The 18,846-nt window shown below is 45.1% G+C and overlaps 8 protein-coding genes across 8 annotated transcripts; 1 reads left to right on the forward strand and 7 right to left on the reverse strand.

Annotated features, from left to right (window-relative positions):
* Positions 1-241: 241 nt before the first annotated feature.
* On the reverse strand, positions 242-1,733 carry N7469_011661 (cysteine hydrolase family protein; the record flags this gene model as incomplete). The annotated part of the gene is made up of 9 exons (XM_056650566.1): positions 242-375; positions 437-468; positions 543-625; positions 684-790; positions 853-1,002; positions 1,058-1,139; positions 1,202-1,320; positions 1,392-1,540; positions 1,594-1,733. 9 exons carry the CDS (start codon positions 1,731-1,733, stop codon positions 242-244), a joined length of 996 nt encoding a protein of 331 aa, XP_056494922.1.
* Positions 1,734-2,819: 1,086 nt separating this feature from the next.
* N7469_011662 (uncharacterized protein) lies at positions 2,820-3,713 on the reverse strand (the record flags this gene model as incomplete). Its single annotated transcript, XM_056650567.1, has 1 exon — positions 2,820-3,713. The coding sequence occupies one exon, from the start codon at positions 3,711-3,713 to the stop codon at positions 2,820-2,822; it is 894 nt and encodes a 297-aa protein (XP_056494923.1).
* A 1,753-nt stretch (positions 3,714-5,466) lies between these two features.
* N7469_011663 (uncharacterized protein) lies at positions 5,467-6,508 on the forward strand (the record flags this gene model as incomplete). The annotated part of the gene is made up of 2 exons (XM_056650568.1): positions 5,467-6,326; positions 6,394-6,508. 2 exons carry the CDS (start codon positions 5,467-5,469, stop codon positions 6,506-6,508), a joined length of 975 nt encoding a protein of 324 aa, XP_056494924.1.
* Positions 6,509-7,154: 646 nt separating this feature from the next.
* Positions 7,155-8,766, reverse strand: N7469_011664 (uncharacterized protein; the record flags this gene model as incomplete). The annotated part of the gene is made up of 4 exons (XM_056650569.1): positions 7,155-7,881; positions 7,954-8,263; positions 8,316-8,426; positions 8,490-8,766. The coding sequence occupies 4 exons, from the start codon at positions 8,764-8,766 to the stop codon at positions 7,155-7,157; spliced, it is 1,425 nt and encodes a 474-aa protein (XP_056494925.1).
* Positions 8,767-13,160: 4,394 nt separating this feature from the next.
* Positions 13,161-13,993, reverse strand: N7469_011665 (acetate uptake transporter family protein; the record flags this gene model as incomplete). Its single annotated transcript, XM_056650570.1, has 2 exons — positions 13,161-13,701; positions 13,758-13,993. 2 exons carry the CDS (start codon positions 13,991-13,993, stop codon positions 13,161-13,163), a joined length of 777 nt encoding a protein of 258 aa, XP_056494926.1.
* Positions 13,994-15,204: 1,211 nt separating this feature from the next.
* N7469_011666 (uncharacterized protein) lies at positions 15,205-15,423 on the reverse strand (the record flags this gene model as incomplete). The annotated part of the gene is made up of 1 exon (XM_056650571.1): positions 15,205-15,423. The coding sequence occupies one exon, from the start codon at positions 15,421-15,423 to the stop codon at positions 15,205-15,207; it is 219 nt and encodes a 72-aa protein (XP_056494927.1).
* An 864-nt stretch (positions 15,424-16,287) lies between these two features.
* N7469_011667 (ankyrin repeat domain-containing protein) lies at positions 16,288-16,800 on the reverse strand (the record flags this gene model as incomplete). The annotated part of the gene is made up of 1 exon (XM_056650572.1): positions 16,288-16,800. One exon carries the CDS (start codon positions 16,798-16,800, stop codon positions 16,288-16,290), a length of 513 nt encoding a protein of 170 aa, XP_056494928.1.
* Positions 16,801-18,437: 1,637 nt separating this feature from the next.
* Positions 18,438-18,713, reverse strand: N7469_011668 (WD40 repeat domain-containing protein; the record flags this gene model as incomplete). Its single annotated transcript, XM_056650573.1, has 1 exon — positions 18,438-18,713. One exon carries the CDS (start codon positions 18,711-18,713, stop codon positions 18,438-18,440), a length of 276 nt encoding a protein of 91 aa, XP_056494929.1.
* Between the last annotated feature and the right edge of the window lie 133 nt (positions 18,714-18,846).

The raw sequence follows: 18,846 nt of genomic DNA on the forward strand, positions 1-18,846 counted from the left end.
ATGCAGATGTTGTGGTGAGAGAGGACCGGTATAAGCAATTACGAGAATAAATAATCACGGCGCGGGAAATCAAATATGTTAAAGCTAAATTTTGAAGCATCTTTAAAAGGACGTATACAAAGATTTCCGCCGACAATCTTCACAAGAGCCGTTATAGAGGACGAAGAGTGAACTGAGAGACGTGGCACATCCACGCATGGAGATGGACCATAGATTACGCTTTGGTTTGAACCAGCAGATCTCACACTTCTTGCAACTCGTTTGGTTGGTATGTGAGACAGACCTTTCTATTGTCGAATTCATCTTGAACTGCAAGTGGTCTATTGCATTTTATCCCCTCTATAATCTGGGAAGAGTTGGCTAAGAAGCCCCGAGCTGTGCCAAGAATTAGCAAGAGCTCTAAAAAAGGCTTCAACTATTGTCTTCGGAAACTCACAATCTGTATTGTAGTAAACCATTTGCGATGCACTTTTGGAGAAATTAGTAATAATGCACGGCTAACTCGAACAACTCTGAAGATCATTATCCATTCGTTGACTCACTAGTCGGGGCTGTCCGTTGCAGATATATCCGGAACAAGGAAGACATCGTAGCCCTTGTAGAATCCGTCCAGCAGAGTTCCCCACTATTTATAGGAGTCAGATTTCGTCAAAAAGGCATTTGTCCAACTTTGGTAGACTCACCACACACTGGTCTATGTTCACCCCACCGAGGAAAAGCGTAGTAACCCTGTTCTCCTGGAGCCAAAGTCCCAGAGGTGTCTGAGCTCCCCAAAGACCACTTTGTCGATCTGTAATTATATCAGCCTATTTAAGTACCTAGGGCAAGAATAATCTCAAAACCATGTCTTACTTTTGTGGAACAACAGGTCAGTCCCAGCTTTTTCGCCCGCAATCCGTAGAGGCTCCAGCGGACCATATGATTGACTGTTCCAGGCACCCCGCCACAACAATCTGCCGAATTCAATACCGTCACTTTGTCCCAAATCGCTGCCGAAAGAGCCTACCTCCATGTTAGCCCTACAAGTATCTGAGGTAACGTGTCGGGAAAAACGAACGAGACATTTGGTTGGTTCCGTTGCTGAAATCGGCTAAAAGCGAGGGCGGCATCGTCGTCAAGTCACCATCGTCAATACCCCACTTTCGACCAATTATTGATTAACTCCAACCGTGGGACTTTTTGTTTGGATTCAGGGGCTCACATTGACCCATAGAGTCTTCATTTTCGCTTTGCGGAATAATTGGACCATTTTGATAGTCGTGTTGACGATAGCCCTACCCGCTGTTGCATCGGGGGCGAGGGCCGGATGAAGGAAGTAGTCTGCAGGCAATTTCAGTCAGTGACAAGAATAGCTGAACGTTGGGATCGTTGCAGTGTAGAGAAGGTATTACTTTGCATGTCGATAATAACCAACGCCGACCGTGATGGCTCTATAACTGCAGTCTTGCGAGATCCTAGCATATCGGTAATGGTAATTGGCTCAGTCACGTTCATCAGGTCCGATCTAGTTAAATCGAAGACCTCATCTGCGTAGTTCCAGCTTTACCATTGATTGTTAGTATATCACATGGACAAGTAGAGGGAAGGTTATACTACTGATTGTAATAGTTCCCAATGGCATTTGCGGGTTGATTGCCCGCGCATGGCCAGGGTGCGGAATCTGAAGCCTCGACCATGCCTTGTGTCCCGACTAATATGGTGACTAGCAGGTTGGAGAATGCGTTAACATGCATGATGGTGGTGATGAGAGGATAAGTGGTACAGATTTGTAGGGAAGACGCTTGATGTCGGTGAACATCGAACTAAAAACACCGGAGCGTGACCCTTAAAAGATATCTTGCTAGTGGCTTTAATACAGCGTGGTTTGAGCATCTCCGCAAGCAGGAACTAAAGTAATGAATTCCCGAAAATCAGCTTCCGATTTCGGTACTTCACACCTTCCAGGAAAATATCCCATTGACTTCGAAACTTGCGCCTTCTCGGGACACTTACGCCCCGCAACGGAACGCTCACCTAACACTGAAGAGATGATGCCATGTGATCCTTGGAATCTCGAAAGCTGATATTACGGACCAATGCAACCATTCCCAATTGTTCTAGATAAACTTCCTTGCGAAGTGCGTATCAACACCGGGCGAGTGGGATACCTTTCAGGCATAATTTGAAGGGCTCATAATTCGATCCAAGGTGCTTTAGATAAGCTCTCATTCTCTTACTCCGCCGGCCAGTTTCCAGAGCTTCCTCCCCTCCTTCTTCACTCACACTCTCTCCAGCCAGTATTCTCGATACAGGATTCTTCGTACTCTTCAGCTTCAATTTCTTGCCCGTAGCATTTCCCACAACACTGGAAATAATAATGAAACACCATGCGACGTTTCACATATCACTGATAATCCTTACCAATTCTTATCGTCGGTAATAATCAATATAAAAACTCAGATATTGTTATCGGTTGGATAATGATCGATCGATTGGTGTAGCACCTCTTACTAACGAATTCGATTGTACCCTAAAGCGCAACACATGCTTTTCAAAGAAAATATAGTTCCTGCAAGTAATGATGGTGTTTTTACATTTCGCAAGCCATTCACAAGATTTCGATGGTTTTGAGCCAATCTATGTCCGACTTTGTCTGGTAATGTAGCCGTTGAATCCGCGTGAGATACGATGTTACGTGGTAAATGCGGTCAAGGAGTTGCTGGTCTACTCATGAGATAATCTCAACTGCTTGAGATCATCTTTGATTTTTGATGTCGGCCAACCCAGACGAGATTCGGCGTCGGGAAGCAACGCAAGCAGTACGCGGGCCTCACTCGGATTTAGAACAGTTCCTCGCACATAGACATGACCAGTCCCGCTGCAGACCTCGCGCGCATAAAAATGCGTCGCAGCACCTTGATCCAAGTCCTTGATGTCATCGCAGCCATGCCCCATAACCACTTAGTAAAGTAAGAGTTGTCCTTTTGGGTAAGATCCACACAGAAGGAGGCCTGGTCATGAATTCCGTGTGCCGAGAGATTCGTGTGACTTACACCCGGACAAAGGCACACCCGGACACAAAGGGAAGGAAAGGAGGCCCGGGACCCGAGTTTGTCGGCGAAAGCGACGGTCATGAGGGTATGAGCCGTCTTTGACTGGCCATATGTCGGCCACCGCTGGGAGTTTTTGCCTTCGTTGGAGTTGTGATCCGCCCAGCGGATATGGTCTACACGGTGAACACCGCTAGAGACGATGATTGCTCGTGGTGCCTTCGAGGACAGGACTTTCTCCATGGCGAGATTCGTGAGGAGAAAGTGGTTGAGATGGTTGGTCTGGAATTGACTTTCAAACCCATCCTCAGTCTGCTTGTAAGGAAAAGCCATAATGCCGGCGTTATTGATCAGAATGTCAATATGAGGCACATCAGTCAATGAGATGACATTTTCTGCTGGTTTTCGGACGTCGGTGAACGAGAGCAAGTTCAGGACGAGAGGCTTAATTTTGATATCTGGGTGTGCGGTGCCCAGCACATTGACAACGTCGTGCAGTTTGGAGATCGGGTGGCCGGCTATTATGAAGACGGCTGGCTTTGCTATAGTGACTTGTTTGGCGAAGTTTTCGCCGAGGCTCTCTGGGGAGACACCTGTGATGAGAATACTCTCCCCGGATATTTCCAGGCCATATTCGGCTACAAGCTCACTACCCCTAGTGTCTTGGTTGCAGGGTGGAGTCATAGCTGTTGTGGATAAAGATGAAGTTGCTGAGTAAACTATTCGACATTGTCATGAAGAACTTGTCTTATGATATTAGGACTACTGCCCAATATAAGTAGAGTCCGTTCAAACAAATTTTTATGACATTGAATGCCAGCAAGACAGCCGAATTAGCTTCTGACACATCGGGAGTAGATTTTATTTACTTTTCTCGGCCAGGATATCGGAGGTGACCCGCGTGCGAGTACCTTACACACGTCGAGGAGGTTGGGGAAGACTGCACCCGGGACCGGATATGAGAATGCTGGCGATCCGACAACTGTATCCGGGCCGATTGGTACGAGCAGTGGGCCATCAACCGTGGAAGTAACGACGTCCTATGGAATAGCTCCGTTGGCCACTATCAGTTCAAATATAATCGCCATTATCCTTTACTCAAAACACCATGAGCTCCATCTTGGCTCCCAGAAGGCGTTGTGGGACAATTGTTCACTTGTAGAGTCTGGAGATTGTTGTTATCTATAGGATATTCGATAACGCTCCCAGGAACGCGAGAAATATCACGTGACTGGGTGCCCGTATGAATAGACCTCGCCAAACGCGGGTTTCGGTAAGGTGATTAAATTTTTTACCCGCCTACAGGGAACCTGCTGAGTTCTAGTTGATACTGTGGTGTCCGTCTCAATTAAGCGAAGTGGATTGTGTGTTGTGTTGGGTCTTATCTTAAGATACAAGTAGGCCACGCCAAAACCCACCCACCGCCATAGACTGGATTTGGTCTTAGTCAGCAAACCCGTGGGCGAGCTGTTATTCGGGGAGCCTGTTGATTTTGAAGTGATGCTTAAGTTTTCATATAATTGAGGGAGTTGATTGTGTGTTGTGTAGCATATGTGTAAGATACAAGTAGACTGAGAGCCAGCATATATGTCTGCACGTGATCTCAGCCTCATCATTATTCAAGCAACCGGGATGCTTCAACAGGGCGGGTTCCTTGGGTGGCTTTGGGTTTTGGGGCTGACTTAAGGGTGAGTTTGCGAGGCCTATTCATTTGTGTTACTGGATGATCTCATTACGAAGAAAATTGTATATTACGCGAATGGCTCTATACACTTGTCTTCCCCCGATCCAGAATGTTTCATGATCACGTGATGCAACTGAAAGCGAGGCTGCGTGCTTGGAAGGTTGGTTTATTCTCGCCGTGCTACGTCATGCCGAGGGATGCAGCCAATGAGAGACAAGTTTCCTGACTAGGTTAGTGTGACAAATGGAGCGGGACGCATCATATCAGAAAGCATATGGAATACTCGGCAGCCAATATGACAGTGACTTCCAAATCGATTGTGCTCACCTGACTCGACACAAACTGTGGTGTACCCTGAAGTAAGAGTAGACGCGGGTTTAACTAGCGCAAGTTTGGCGAAATGTTCCCATGGCTCGTAGATGCAACCCTAGATTTTCATTGGCTTGTTGTATGTCCGAGTTTCGGACGACTGAGACCAGGCGAAATCCTCTGCAGTCAGTCTGCGAAATGACGAAGCAGAATCTTCGAGGCTGAAATCAGGCGAGAGAATGACTACGTGGGCCGAATTACAATGTGACCAAGCGCCGTTGAGGGAAATGAGTCTTCTCCGTCACTTTTTTTTTGCTTTCTTGGCGTCCAGAGATAATCATTTAAAGAGCCTGTGCTCCATTCATGTGGCCATCAAACCAGTTCATTCTCCTGTACTACCTTGCGATAACTCACTCGCTCCAAAGCTCGGTCTCAATCTCCACGATGAATTTCCCCCAGCCCAAACTTACTCCTCTGCCTCCGAACATTAACCTTCATGGTAAAATCGCTGTTATCACCGGAGCTACTGCAGGCATCGGGTTGGAAACAGCCAAGCAGTTGCTCAAGCACCGTATTTCGCATTTAGTTTTGGCTGTCAGAAATGTTTCAAAAGGCGAGACGTGCAAGCAAGAGATTCAACGATTCTACAGCCAAGCCAAAATCACCGTCCTCGAGCTTGATATGAAAAGCTATGATAGTGTCCTGAGCTTTTCCAAGATTTTGCAACAGCAGGTGCCTTGTGTCAATATCCTGATTCTCAATGCGGGAATCGGCCTGATGAAATTTGAGAAGAGCCCCAGTGGACATGAAACTGTCTTGCAAGTTAACTATTTGTCCAATGTCCTTCTGATCGCAACCTTATTGCCGCACCTCAAAGCTAGCGGAGAAAAATCTGGGGAACCTTCGCGCATCACCTGGGTCGGAAGTCGAATGTATTTCAGTTCAAGCCTGGAGAAGAAAGCACCGTTGGAGCCTGGCGAGACCTTGATTGGACACATGGACTCCGAGCGTTTCTTCTTTCCGTCAATGAAATACAACGACACCAAAATGCTGTGCGCCATGTTCATGTACAGTCTGGCTCCACGTCTCGACCAATCCAAGGCCATCCTGAATATGGTTTGTCCAGGGCTCATAAACACGAACATGAGCGATGTCCTTCCCGCCCATTTGCGCATTATGTCGAATGTCATGAAGTTCTTCTTGGCACGCCCGGTTGAGGCGGGCGGGTGGGTTTTGATCAATGGAGCCGTTGTAGCAGGTCGAGAGTCACACGGAGAATTCCTTGGAGATAAGGCAATCATCAAGTACGTATCAGATCAACTCTGCTTAGCTTAACCAAAGCTTTTTGTCGACTGATCAGTGTTCTACTAGCCCATCGCCATATCTCCAGTCATCTGCTGGAAAGGCCGTGCAGAAGCAGCTCTGGGCCGAGACCATTGAAGAAATTGGCAAGCTGATTGAGCTGCCAGCTGAATTCAATCTGTAGTTGGGGATATGACATGGCGGTCTGCATGTTTGGTTTGCGTTTCCCACCACAATGTGTTTACTGTGTAAGATAATTTAGGTCCTTTTGCAATGGACTCTCACAGTGCAAGAATATAGCCAGGCATGTCCGAGACGAAGGTAGATTTAAAGGGAATATCGGGCTTGCTATGTCTAGCCCAGAGCATAAATCGGCCACAAGATTGATCAGACTACTTGGACTGCCCTGGTTTGAATCCAAGAAGCGATGATATAATTGGCTCAGGCGCATTACTCAAGGATCATAGAATGTTATCCGCAATGTTCTGTTGGCAGATAGAAAATAGATTATCAGAACAACAACTTTGAAATTCCCAACGTCCTGTAATAATTCGGCAATTTTCGAATCGGCAAAGATATGGAATACTTACCACAATTCTGAGATTGGGCCATTTCAGAGTCTGATGGCTGGCATTAGCACAGTGGTATGCCGTTATTAAGGTTATGCAGAAAATGGTAACCTCAAAAATTGAACGCACTGGCCCAGAGCAATCAATTGAATTTCACTGACCGGATATGCCCCTCAGTATCGAGGGATTCAAGAGTAGTGATTTGGTATATCTATACCTAGCCACCATTAAAGTGTTTCACGCGCTCATTCGTCAAGAGCACTAGAGATACAGATGTGCCGGAGCTGAATCATCGGTGTGGTCGCATAGGCACCAGAGCTTATGGCCCGGAGCGTCATGGATTGCGTTAACCCATGGAAATTCGGCGAGAACTGTCTTGACGCCATGCCAGCTATCAATGTTGAGACCGTATAAGATAGCTGTTGTTCTTGAGATCCAGAAGGGATTATCCCAAAGATGCGAGGACGCGGCTCCTATGAAGAAGAACCAGAGAGACAACTCTTGCTGGTCTTGTTGCACGCCGGGAAGTTCGTGGGCGGCTGCAAGAAGTGAGCGCGTCAAATGATCGTTGCGTGTAATTTTCCCATCCCATCCCTGCAAAAAGAACTGCAGGAAGGCTGCCAGTCCTAGATGCGCTTTGTTCTCGATGAATGAGAGTTGACATGGCGAGCCTAGTGGCTTGATCCGAACTAGACGATATCCAAGTAAAACAGTATTCTGGTAGACCTCAGTTGCATCCACTCTCGGCGAAGTACCGGCCACCGCGTCATTGAGCACAGCGGCAAAGAATGTTTCGTATAGAAGAAGGCGACGAAGCTGAACTGACAGAAAGTCAAATCGGCATTGTCGAGAAGTACCCGGTCTTTGGACAGAATGTATTCCTAGATACGCTTTAGCGAAGTCCGTCGTACCAACGCAACCGATTTCGGTATCCTCAAGATTGAACATTGTCGGAGAGCCTAGCTGCAGCGCATATTCAAGATCAATACTAGTATTATGCTAATCAGTTCTGAGGAAATATTACTTTTTCTCGGGTCGCCTATGCTATAGGACCACTTACCGTAATAGTTTTTGCCCCAGGCCAAAATTAGTTGCGATTAAATCCCGTATCCCACCTCGCAGATGGGTCATCTGCAATAGGCCATATATGTGAACAGATCCTTCTTTTATCCGATGTTGCTGGTGCTCGTATTGCGCCATGCTGATCACAGCCGCGATTGTCAGGTCGGAAATCTCGCTTCGGCAAGTGACCACTCGTTGTATCAGACCGAGTGTACATGACGCGTGGCGCATTGATAGTACTTTACCCCCGGGCTCGCTTACCAAGCCATCGAGGTAGACGAGCGCTGTAGCCATGGTACTATGAAAGCCTGGGTTGAATCGTCATTTTTTGATCTATCAGACAGGAATCTGGTAACTTACACGCATCATCGATGAACATATTCTTCACACATGTCGGAGTGCCAAGGTAACCATAGTCGAGTCCTTGACTTAACTCAGGCGAAAACCCCATTGAGCTCAAGAACGAGATGACTAACAAGGGAAGCAGGGTCAGTTGAATGGCAATCTAGAAAATGATTGGCATGCAAGGGGTACCTTTCTTCACAGTGCTTTTAGACTCGCCAGGTAATAGAGTACGAAACAGCAGCATGTCATCGATTGGTCGCTCGATACCCTGGTTTCGGCTGTTGTTTTGAACAGTCCCCTTTACAATACGCGGAACACGGAAAGACGTTGCTGTCATCAGAGCCAAATCTTTCTTTGAGGCACGCGTCAACTTTCTGCCCATATTTCGTCCAAGGGAGACATGGCGTCGGATTCGTTTTCTCGTGGCGTTGTCGATACCGTCATTCATGACGAATTCAAATGGCATTTTGAGAAATGACGGGTTCCGCTCAGGCGTGGTCAACTCAGTAAGAAGTGATTATTTTGAATGATCGGGATTTAGTCACATTCTCTGGTAGTGATGAACCCAAAGGCCAGCATCAGCATCATCCAAGTGGTGTATAGCAGGACAGCTAGGCGTGAATGGAAGAGTTCCTGGGACTGTGCACAGTTCCCGGGCCAAACTTCTGACAATTGAACTTGATGACTCATCTACACAGGGTCGGCATCCACCTCCTCGGCTGCCAGGCTTCAATCCTGCTTCTAGACTTGAAATATCTTCCTCTGGATAGATTTGAGGAAGCAGCAAGGTGGTGTATACAGTATACAGAATGCTTGGCTGCGATATGAAGCTAGAGTTATGGTCCTAAGGAGGAGGTAGGGCCTCCTTGGAGAAGTTGCGCGATGTCCTCTCTGTCTCTGAAATTCGCAATCTATGCTGCTGTCTTATTTTTGTTTCCTGACACGGCTGCGCGCCTACGGCAAGCAACATCTGGACAATTTCATCATAGCTACCGTCTACATCGGCTGACAGCGCAGTGTAACTACCCATTGGAAAATGTGCCTTAAGGCATTCACATCGGCACCTGCCTCTAGTAGTCGGTGGACACGTGACCTCCAAGGCGCAGCACATGGAGAACCGTTAGTTGCTTATACCTGATAGCGGGGGCTTTGATAGAGGCACCATGGTGAATAAGGATCTCCAGTATATCGCCATGTCTTGCTGACGCTGCAGTTCGAACAGCGATGCGGGCGTTATTCTTAGCAGGAGCATTAACGTCTACGCTTTACTCAAGAAGCAACCCGAGAAGCTAGGCGTGGCCTCCCTAGGTAGCAGACTGCTGGACACTCCAGTCCATATACTTGTGGGGGAGAGAGGGCACTTGATATTTGCTCCCGCGGAGATTATTTGGCGAACAATATCTGTATGGCCCGCTCCAGAAGGGCCACTGCTGTTCTGCATCCGTTGTCCCCTCCTGGCGCGTCCACATCTGCTCCCTCTGTTAGTAGCGCATCTACTACAGTTACATGACTATTACTTGAAGCCAGCTTGCGGAGCAGTCTTTCCGTATATCGTCTAGGAGGCTCTATCCCAAGGGACCCGGTGCAGTGGGCCTGACTGCAAAACGGTGAGAGGCCTTAAGTATGGGCAGAATCGGACCCACTTTAGACGACTGCACACTTAGACCTGGGCACCCGCTCATGAGCGGCTCAATGAGCGGGAAACCGCTCAAAATGTGGGGCGAAGCTAGTTCTTGGCAAAATTGCACTATTATGCAAAAGCTTGGCTGTAATGCAGTGGTATTGGCATCTGTATTGTCTTTGGCCTGGACTAGCATCTATCTATCGTATTTAAATTTTCTTGTTTGTACAATATTTCAAATAGATAATTGATAGACAATCTGATTGTTATTTCAATACAGTATACAAAATGTGAAGGGCTAAGGCCAGATTTAATTTCAACAAGGCGTTGCCTGCAAACTGTATTGTCAAACTTGAAGAAATGTAAATACAGTGGCTGACGCGATTTGAATACGGCGCAGCGTCGGTGCTACATTGTTCCGTTCCGACAGCATCTGGGGTAAAAGGTAAACACGACGACAAGGTCACGTGCTACACGTGACCCTATATCGGGTTCTGACCCGTTACATAGATAAAATTAGAGAATTTCTTATTTAAAAAATAAAGAAAGATTATATAATAAAAGAGAAAAAAATATCTTATTTTTATTAATTTTATTATATTAGTAATGTAAGTGACGGTAACACTGCCGCCTCGGTGTAATGATACTAAGGTACAAGCTAGCACTTGTTGACTAGGTGAGAGGATAATGGAAGAAGAAGAACAGGAGATTAATTCAATCACTTAGTAGGATATACAAAGTGTAACAATACTAAGGTACAAGCTAGCACTTGTTGACTAGGTGAGGGGATAATGGAAGAAGAAGAACAGGAGATCAATTCAATCACTTAGTAGAATATACAGAGAGACTGATTCTTGAAGAATCTTCAAGCAATCAGGATAATACAAGCAAAGTCATTCAACCTTTTCCTCACGTGCCTTCTTCGAGAAAGAAGCGGTGTCGAATCGGGTTCGAAGCGTGAAGATCAGTAGCTTCACCGAAAGAGATAAGCTCTATAGCTTCACCGTATCATCCTTCAGATCCGTTGTCAGGGATCCCGTGACAATACTATATCTGTTGAGCAATCAGATATCTCTTCTTACTATTTTAGGGTGGAATATCTGCTACTACTAGATGTTTGCGCTAAGCAATATAGAAATCTATGTAGTATATAGATATTATTAGCACTTATATATATCTATAATAGTCAGCCAGCTTTGCCAAATCTACCAATTAAAGAAGCGGTCTCAAAACGGGGATTGTGATCCTTTGTCTAAAAAAGAGTTTTGTTCTTTAAAATGATGTCAGTAAGTTGTGCCCAAGCAAAGTCTTTAAAATATGATTTTGATATCTATCTATTTTGTCTAAGTATCTTCAGATTACTCTACAACTTTATTCGGATCTCTGGTTTGCGTCACCCAACAGGAAATGTTGCTGGCAAATCGTCAGACAGCTTCTATTTTCAAGCTTTTCTTGATAAAGAAATTCATATCTTGATAGTCGTGTATATATTTGAGATACAAACCATTTTCAAGAGCCATATCATATATTTTCTAGATAAGTGGTCAGGTCCACAGGATCCAATGTTACTAAGATTGTTTGAATTGTTTGCATTGTGCCGGAAGGTTTCAGCAATATTTGTATCTGTCACATATATAAGCATATAGTATATGACTTAGTTCTATAAGTTATTGTATTTGTAAAAACCAGAAAGTTACTATTTTTATCCTTTGCTCAATAAGATCTAGTTTATCTTGGTATTTAAAATCTGGGAAACAATAAAAGAATATAGGGATGACACCGATTTCCGGAAATACTATAGTTTATCTGAACTGGCTAATTTTGTTTCCCCTCTATCTATCCTCAGCAATATCTTTTATTGGCTTTTCAGTTTGCCGATATCTTACTCAGACAAGAAAGGGCCAAGATCTTTTATTATACTGCGATAGAGTCTTTGATTGATCTATCCAGTATTATTCTGTTTTTGAGGTTGTGGCGGAAGTATTTCTCGCGGAATGTGCCTGTGACTAGGTAACTAGTTGTCCGTCGATAGTTCTCCTTTATCCAGTATGTACTGGTGGAAATTGTGGGCAAGTGGGGGAACTGCCTCCGACCACTGATAAGTCTGAGCAAAATCCAGGATCTGCATAATAAACATGAGTAGGCTGGGAACTGCCTTGGGATATTTCTCGCTGAAGAGATATCCTACAACCGCCAGGTAGGCAAGAAAACAGTTCGTCCATATTTGAGGGCTAGAACCCCAGTCCTCGGGCGACGCTGCTGCCTTCTTGAAGCCTACTGTGCCTCCCGATTCAGTTATCCTGAAGACTCTGTCCTCCTGATCTAGCTCGGTGACTGACTTCTCTTTGAAGCGTATAATTTCAGCCGCCTTCAACTTCCTCTCGAAAATGCGAGTGACAAGGGCGGCGGAGACACCCGGGAATATATTGATGAGTGATTTGACCTCAGGGGGGGCAGCTCACGACTTTCTTCGAGTTTATCTTCATCTTGTACATCCACACAAGGCCTTCTGCGGCGGAGGTCGGTCTCCGCTACATCCAGTTCAAGGCGCTTAGCCCTGTCTCTCTGTTGTATCTGCCCTAACCAGCTGGCACGGTCCGCCGCATCCATGGTTTCCCAAATGTGAGCCGGCGGCCAAGCGGAATCGAGCGGGGCAGGAGGGAGGACACTGCTGGACTGGCTGAGTGTCATGGTGGAGAGCGATAGTGTCAACGCTTATCAGTGCTATTGCTGCAGGGAGAACGATGGACCAAATCAAGACTTGACTGCGTGGTAGATTACATGCTACCCGTAGAGGCAAGCAACTGACTCTCGTGAGGCAGTTGTGGGAGGAAGATGCTCTCGGTACTGTAATGTCGGTGTAGATATCACGCCGGGCTACATGCATTGTGAAGCAACCCCAATAAAACCATTCCCTTTGCATGTTTTGCAAAGATATCCGTCTTTAGGGTTGCTAACACGCATTTCCAAGCCGTTCAGGCCAACTGACCAGGGAGATAAGGTAAAAGATCTTGATTTTGTGCGCTTTTCATGTCATTCATGAACGCTTTCCATAGAAATCTTCTAGATATTCACTAACACATCACATGTTAAATTTCACACGCGTAATCTTTTTTTGACTGCTGTGATCCTTCCTGTTATACAACAATATCCTGTATTCTACCTATAACAGTTTATTCTTGGCCATATGAGCGATCGACCTTAGGTAAATATTCACCAACTTGTTTCTCACATCAGACTCAGACACTTGAGATCTCACCAAGTGGGAAGCGAACCCAGGTGGTTTCGGGTACCATGAGACCAGAAGCGCCAGCATAAAAGGCACAGAAGGCGCAAATGACAGCAAGTGCCCCTCCAGTTTTATTTAAGCGGATACTTACAGCAGCATTCTCCGTGGCGACGAAATTTGCAATGCTGAGGAACAAATATGCGAGAATTAGAAAGAAGAAAACGGAGAGAATGGCGATGTTTGTTCTGAGTGCGGCAATGAGGAACAATAATGTCAAGAAACACCACAAAATTAGGTAAATTCCGATGGCGAATGTGTATGCTCTCTTGTCACCTTGGTAGGCTGCCTCAATGCCGAGATCGGGAAGGAGGAGGATTCCGTAGCTCAACCAGAACGCACCATATGCGCAGTGAACAGTGGTACCAAAAGTGTTGCCAACACGAAACTCCATAATACCAGCAAGTATTTGAGCAGTGCCACCCATAAACATCACCATTCCGAAGGAAGCTTGATTCGGGCCAACATGACCCTCCGGGTTAGAGTGTGGAAGTCTGCGAAGAAGATCAGCCAAGACAGAGTAACACGAAAGCTTCCGGGTCATTCGTACCCAGCACCACATTCATAGAGACCAACTATAAAAGTCGTAATTGCAAAAGAGAGTAAGCCAAGAGGACCAGGATTTCCTAGTTTCATGAACTCAGGGTGGGCCACCTGCGAGACAGTGGGCTGATGAAATGCATCTTCCAAACCACCTAGTTTCATGTCATGGCGTTTGGTGGCTTTTTGCTGGTCAAGACCCAAGGAAGTGCTTTTTTCAGGGACTTCTGGGTTAATTTGTGCCATCTCTAAGCGGATGTAGGTGACAAATGGAAGATACGTAAATTGCAATGAGAGAAGTCGTTTAGAAAGATTTTTGACGACCTTAAGTAGTTTCGATCTCCGGAATAATGGATGCTTTAAGTCAGCTTAAGGATTGATAGTCTTGGTTGAAAGGAAAGTGAGGCTAGAGAGATTGCTGCAATCCCTATTTGGTGTCATACGCTGTGAATACGGCAGTCAAAAATCCCTTGGACCGAGCCTAAAATTGATCCAGACAAGGGAGTTGCGGTCGGTCAAATGGAACTTAATATGGCAGAAGGACTAGAGCGGGCAAATAGGGTATATTTTTGCTTGGTCCCGACCCGTATCGCAGTTCTGAGATTTAAGTCACCTTTCCATTTCTGGTACAACTACCAAAATGGAATGATAGTGGAGAATTCCAAGGATCAAAACGATTTTCACAACATGAGAACTTAATTTCATTTCTCCAGTGTCTTTCTCAAAGTTATCTAGCTGTTCGCTCAATCACGGTGGTTCAATAAACAGGCATCAGGCACAAATGTAACAATGACCAGAGAGCGTGAAGTATCTTGTCAATAATAACTACGGATGAAATATCAAAACCATCTCCTTTGCGCATAGATCAGGAACAAAAGTTTCACCGTGGACGAGGTATAGGAAGATTCCAGTAGATGGGCTTCAAAGACATTGAATTTATGCTGATCGCGATAATAAACAAATCGTGCTACAGCATAGATGGGCCCAACTGTTGCACGTGCAAGGTAGGTATCGACCTAACACAGTGGCGTACCACACCATTGAAATTGGTAAATACATGAGCGTCCATGGTGAGAGGGCTGGAAGGTGGAATTTTTTTTTGGCCTATTGTCAAGGTTCGCTGAGAAAAATTTTGTCCGTCAAATATTAGCAAGCACACTATAAGCTAAAAGTAGTTGCATTTCTATTATCTAGAGAAAGTATGAGAGACGAATATAAGAAGTTTCTGCATTTTCCTGCTTCTCGTGATAAAAGGTGCTCGTACTAGATTATTACCATGACAAACTTCCTATGAATACCAAGAACATAATGCCTTGGTATCTATCAATAAATCATTGCTCCCTTCTATGGCTTGACTGACGTCTCGTCGAGAAGCATGGGTTGATGCCTCTATGCAGTTGAATGCTGTAAGTACGATAGACTCAAAAAAGCAACTCCCGTAGTTTCATTGATACTCACTATTGAGAGAAAACCTGTGAGTCATCCTGACCGGCATATCTGCCTGGAAGAAAGTCGTACTCGTCATCCAAATGTTCCTTGGCTGCCATGAGAGGTCCCCATTTCTGTTTAACAGCTTTCAGACGATTTTTTAAGCTCGACAGAATTATGGTGGGACGCAGAGATGCTTGGGAATGCGTAGTAACATCATTGATCTCGACAGATATTTCTTTGTTCATTTTTGCGGCAGAGACAGTACCTGGAAATAGAGAGAGATGATAGAATATAATTGACGGTAGGTTTCCCGGATGTGTGAAGATTTCTTTTCATATTTGAAGATGGTTCTAACAATTTATAGGAATATTCTAACAGACGACCAGTTGCGGCCATACGGCGTAGTCGTTTGAACGACCTTTGACCGAACCTCAGCCGAAATATTCGCTTTTCCTACTCTCCAGTTGCAACATATTTGGCGCTTCTTTGCAGATCTGCAGACCAATGCTCTAGCCAAGAATATTATAAATCAAGTCGACAAAATGGCGCAAGCTCCAGTAATGCTAATCAGGAAAGCTTTCGTGTACTTTATCAGTGAGTTGCCGATTTATCACCGGGCTATTTCCGACCTCGTCGTTTACCATGCTCATACCAACGGCCTACACCGATAACTCAGCGTGGTATCTAAACAAATTAACTACTCTTTGGTTGATTGCAATTTGCGGGCATGGTATAGGAGTGATAGGTTAGTGTTAAAGTTAGGATTCGCTGTCGAGTCTTTGACAGAAGTATTTCTGCTGTGTGGTATTCAATTGGTGAAAAGCTTTCCCCAGAAAAGAATAATTGAACTGACAGACCCCCTCACGCGGGGAAATCGGAGAATTATTTTTCAGCTAAAATGCTCCAATTTCTACAAATAACCACCAAACCGTATCAGTCAAAAGCTGAACGGCCAAAGTCGGAAGCGAGGATGGAGCCAATGATAATGCTGTTGTTCCCAAAAAAAAAAAGAAAGAAAAAGAAAAGGGCTATACCACTCATTGACAAAAGCAGACTTTCACGTAGCTATATCGCATAACTGTAGCATGATCTGTTGGAAAATGTCACTACTAAGGATAGGAAGAGGCTCCGTGTTGAAGCAATAGCATTTCAGTGGCTTGATTTCCTCTCCGCGAAGCTATTTGCAGAGGGGTAATTCCGTATGAATTTGCCATGTTCACAGAGGCCCCATGTTCGAGGAGGAGCTTCACTGTCATATAGATCTTCTGTAACGCATATATAGGTTGGAGACTGTTGTTACCAGACTGGCCAGCGGCGATATGCAAAGGTGTGTTTCCCCGTTCATCTGTCTTCGTGAGGTCAGCTCCACGCCCGATAAGGAGACGGGCCATGCCATAGAATGTCGTGTTTATTTCGTTTCGCATAGCGCAATTCAAGGGTGTAGAACCTGCAAATAATGTGCCTGGGTAGCGAGGTCCGTTTGCATTAACATCTGCACCATGACTGAGAAGTAGCTGCACCAGAGCCAAATTGCGAGATTCTACCGCTAGGTGCAAAGGTGTCTTTCCAAAAAGAGTGGTTTCATTGACATCGGCCCCCTTATCCAAAAGTAGTTGAGCCATATTCGGATGTCTAGAAAAATGCAAAGCGCCGCCGAAGTCTTCATGAAGGCCCCATCGGAGAGGAATAGTCGTGAAGTCCTTTTCAAAACCCTGTCTGCAAGAGAGAAGAGCCTTGAAATTATAAATTGTTGCATCCTTTGTAAGAAGCAATTTGAGTCCTTCCACATTTCCATAGATAATGCACCAAGGGAGAGCAGAATTTGATGATCTATCGGAATTTTGCTTGTAAAGATGTGGAAATAATATAATAAAGATTCTGGTGTTTGACAGGAGAAGTGAATATATATCTTTCTCACTTTCCAGTAGCTCCGCAATCTGTAGGATAATTTCGTCGGGCAATGATTCGAAATACATTTTAAGAACTGCGTGCTGTGCAAAAAAGCTAAAGCAGAAGTTTCGTTGGTTAGTGGAACGGTAAACTGGTTATGACGAGGCCATAGAAGATATTCATAATTACTCGGTCTGGGCTGTACCGGCTGTAAAAAGCTATCCAAAGCGAGCGTGTAGATTCCCTCGGTCAAGTTTTCGATAGTTTTAAGGAATATGGTCCCGTGCCTCGAGTTCTTGTGCACCCAAGCAATTTGATCGAAGATCTGAGTGAAAACAGGGGTCCAATCTGTACTTGAGTGCTTGATGAAAATTGATTGTATAGAGCCAAGAATCGACACAGAATGATTTTCGATAAAAACTAATAATTGCCAACTTAAAGTGTACAACGCTGGAACGATGTCTTAGCACACTGTGGCGTATACACAGCATTAAACAGGTCATGACAATGACCCGCGAGTCTCAAAGATCCACATGTTTTTTAAATCCTATGAGGAGTGATTATGTCATGAATGCTCAGATTAACTAGGTAGCACTACCTAATTCGACGATTTGTGGCGTCAAGTTCTCCTCGACAGACCTAATTTGAGGACAAAAACGGGTGATATCACCAGTGTCTCCCAATGACCAATGTAAAAGCAAAGAAATCAAAGTTGACTGGATCATATGTTGACTAGTTTTATTGTTTTTGGTTCAACGGTGGCAGCAGATTTCCCTCACACTAGATCATGTTGTTTGTGACTTAACGGAACATGAATTTTTTCTTGATTAGTTTCAGAGGGAATAAATGGAACTATATACGTAAGAGTACTAAAATGAATGAAAATGAATTTAAAAATCTACTTTTGTTTGGTAAAGATATCTGGGGAATGAATTACGAAGAAGCGGCCTGGTTCCTGATATCTGGTTCTTGATCTGTAACAACCTTATACCACAACACTTCCCTCGCAATGATTCCACACTTCAACTGGCCTGGATTTCTTTCAATTACTAGAGACATCTTCAATTTCTTGTCGGTTTGGGCGAGATTCGTTTAGATCAGTATGAGAAAACCTACTGACATAATTGAACGATTGCAAATATTAACGGATCATCAGCTGAGAACATTTTCCATACTAGAAGTTGGTGCCTAAGTGGATGGCGTACTAACCTCCTTCACTCGGAAATATACTAGAGTGGACGGTGCTCTGTGTTCTTCATCTAATCCCCAATTCTGTGAACGCCATGTGATCCAAAGCCTATCAGAACTGATACCATAGCCGTACTCAAAACTCTGCAGGCGTGGAATGTCTGGGAATAAACGCAGCTCTTCAGAGAGGCTCGATGAAAGGTGTCGAAGCCGATAGAGGTGAGTATAGAGGAGCGAGATTACCAGCATTGATGAGAAGGGAAGAGACAGAAGAGCCAACCCCGAGGATCTGTAGCCATGCGCCGGTCTGGGTATTCCAGGTCTCGATCGCCTTGCCGTCTGACCTAGGCGCAATGTGGCGGGTGTCAGGGGAGAAAGCTACTGAGTTGACTGGCCTATTATGGCCCTCCAGCGTCTGTAGGCGGGTGCCGGTCTGCACATCCAAGATCTTGATCATATTATCCTCCGACCTAGACGCGACGCGGCTGCTATCGAGCAAAAAAACCACTGAGTTGACTTCCGATCTTAATGCGCAAGATCCAGGAACTTATACAGGAGCTCAAAGTGAGCGTAAATGTTACAGAAATCGT

This window comes from Penicillium citrinum (genome assembly GCF_028827155.1).
Source record: "Penicillium citrinum strain IBT 23319 chromosome Unknown utg000012l:1.0-138595.0:1.0-138660.0, whole genome shotgun sequence".
In the NCBI taxonomy this organism is placed as follows: Eukaryota; Fungi; Ascomycota; class Eurotiomycetes; order Eurotiales; family Aspergillaceae; genus Penicillium; species Penicillium citrinum.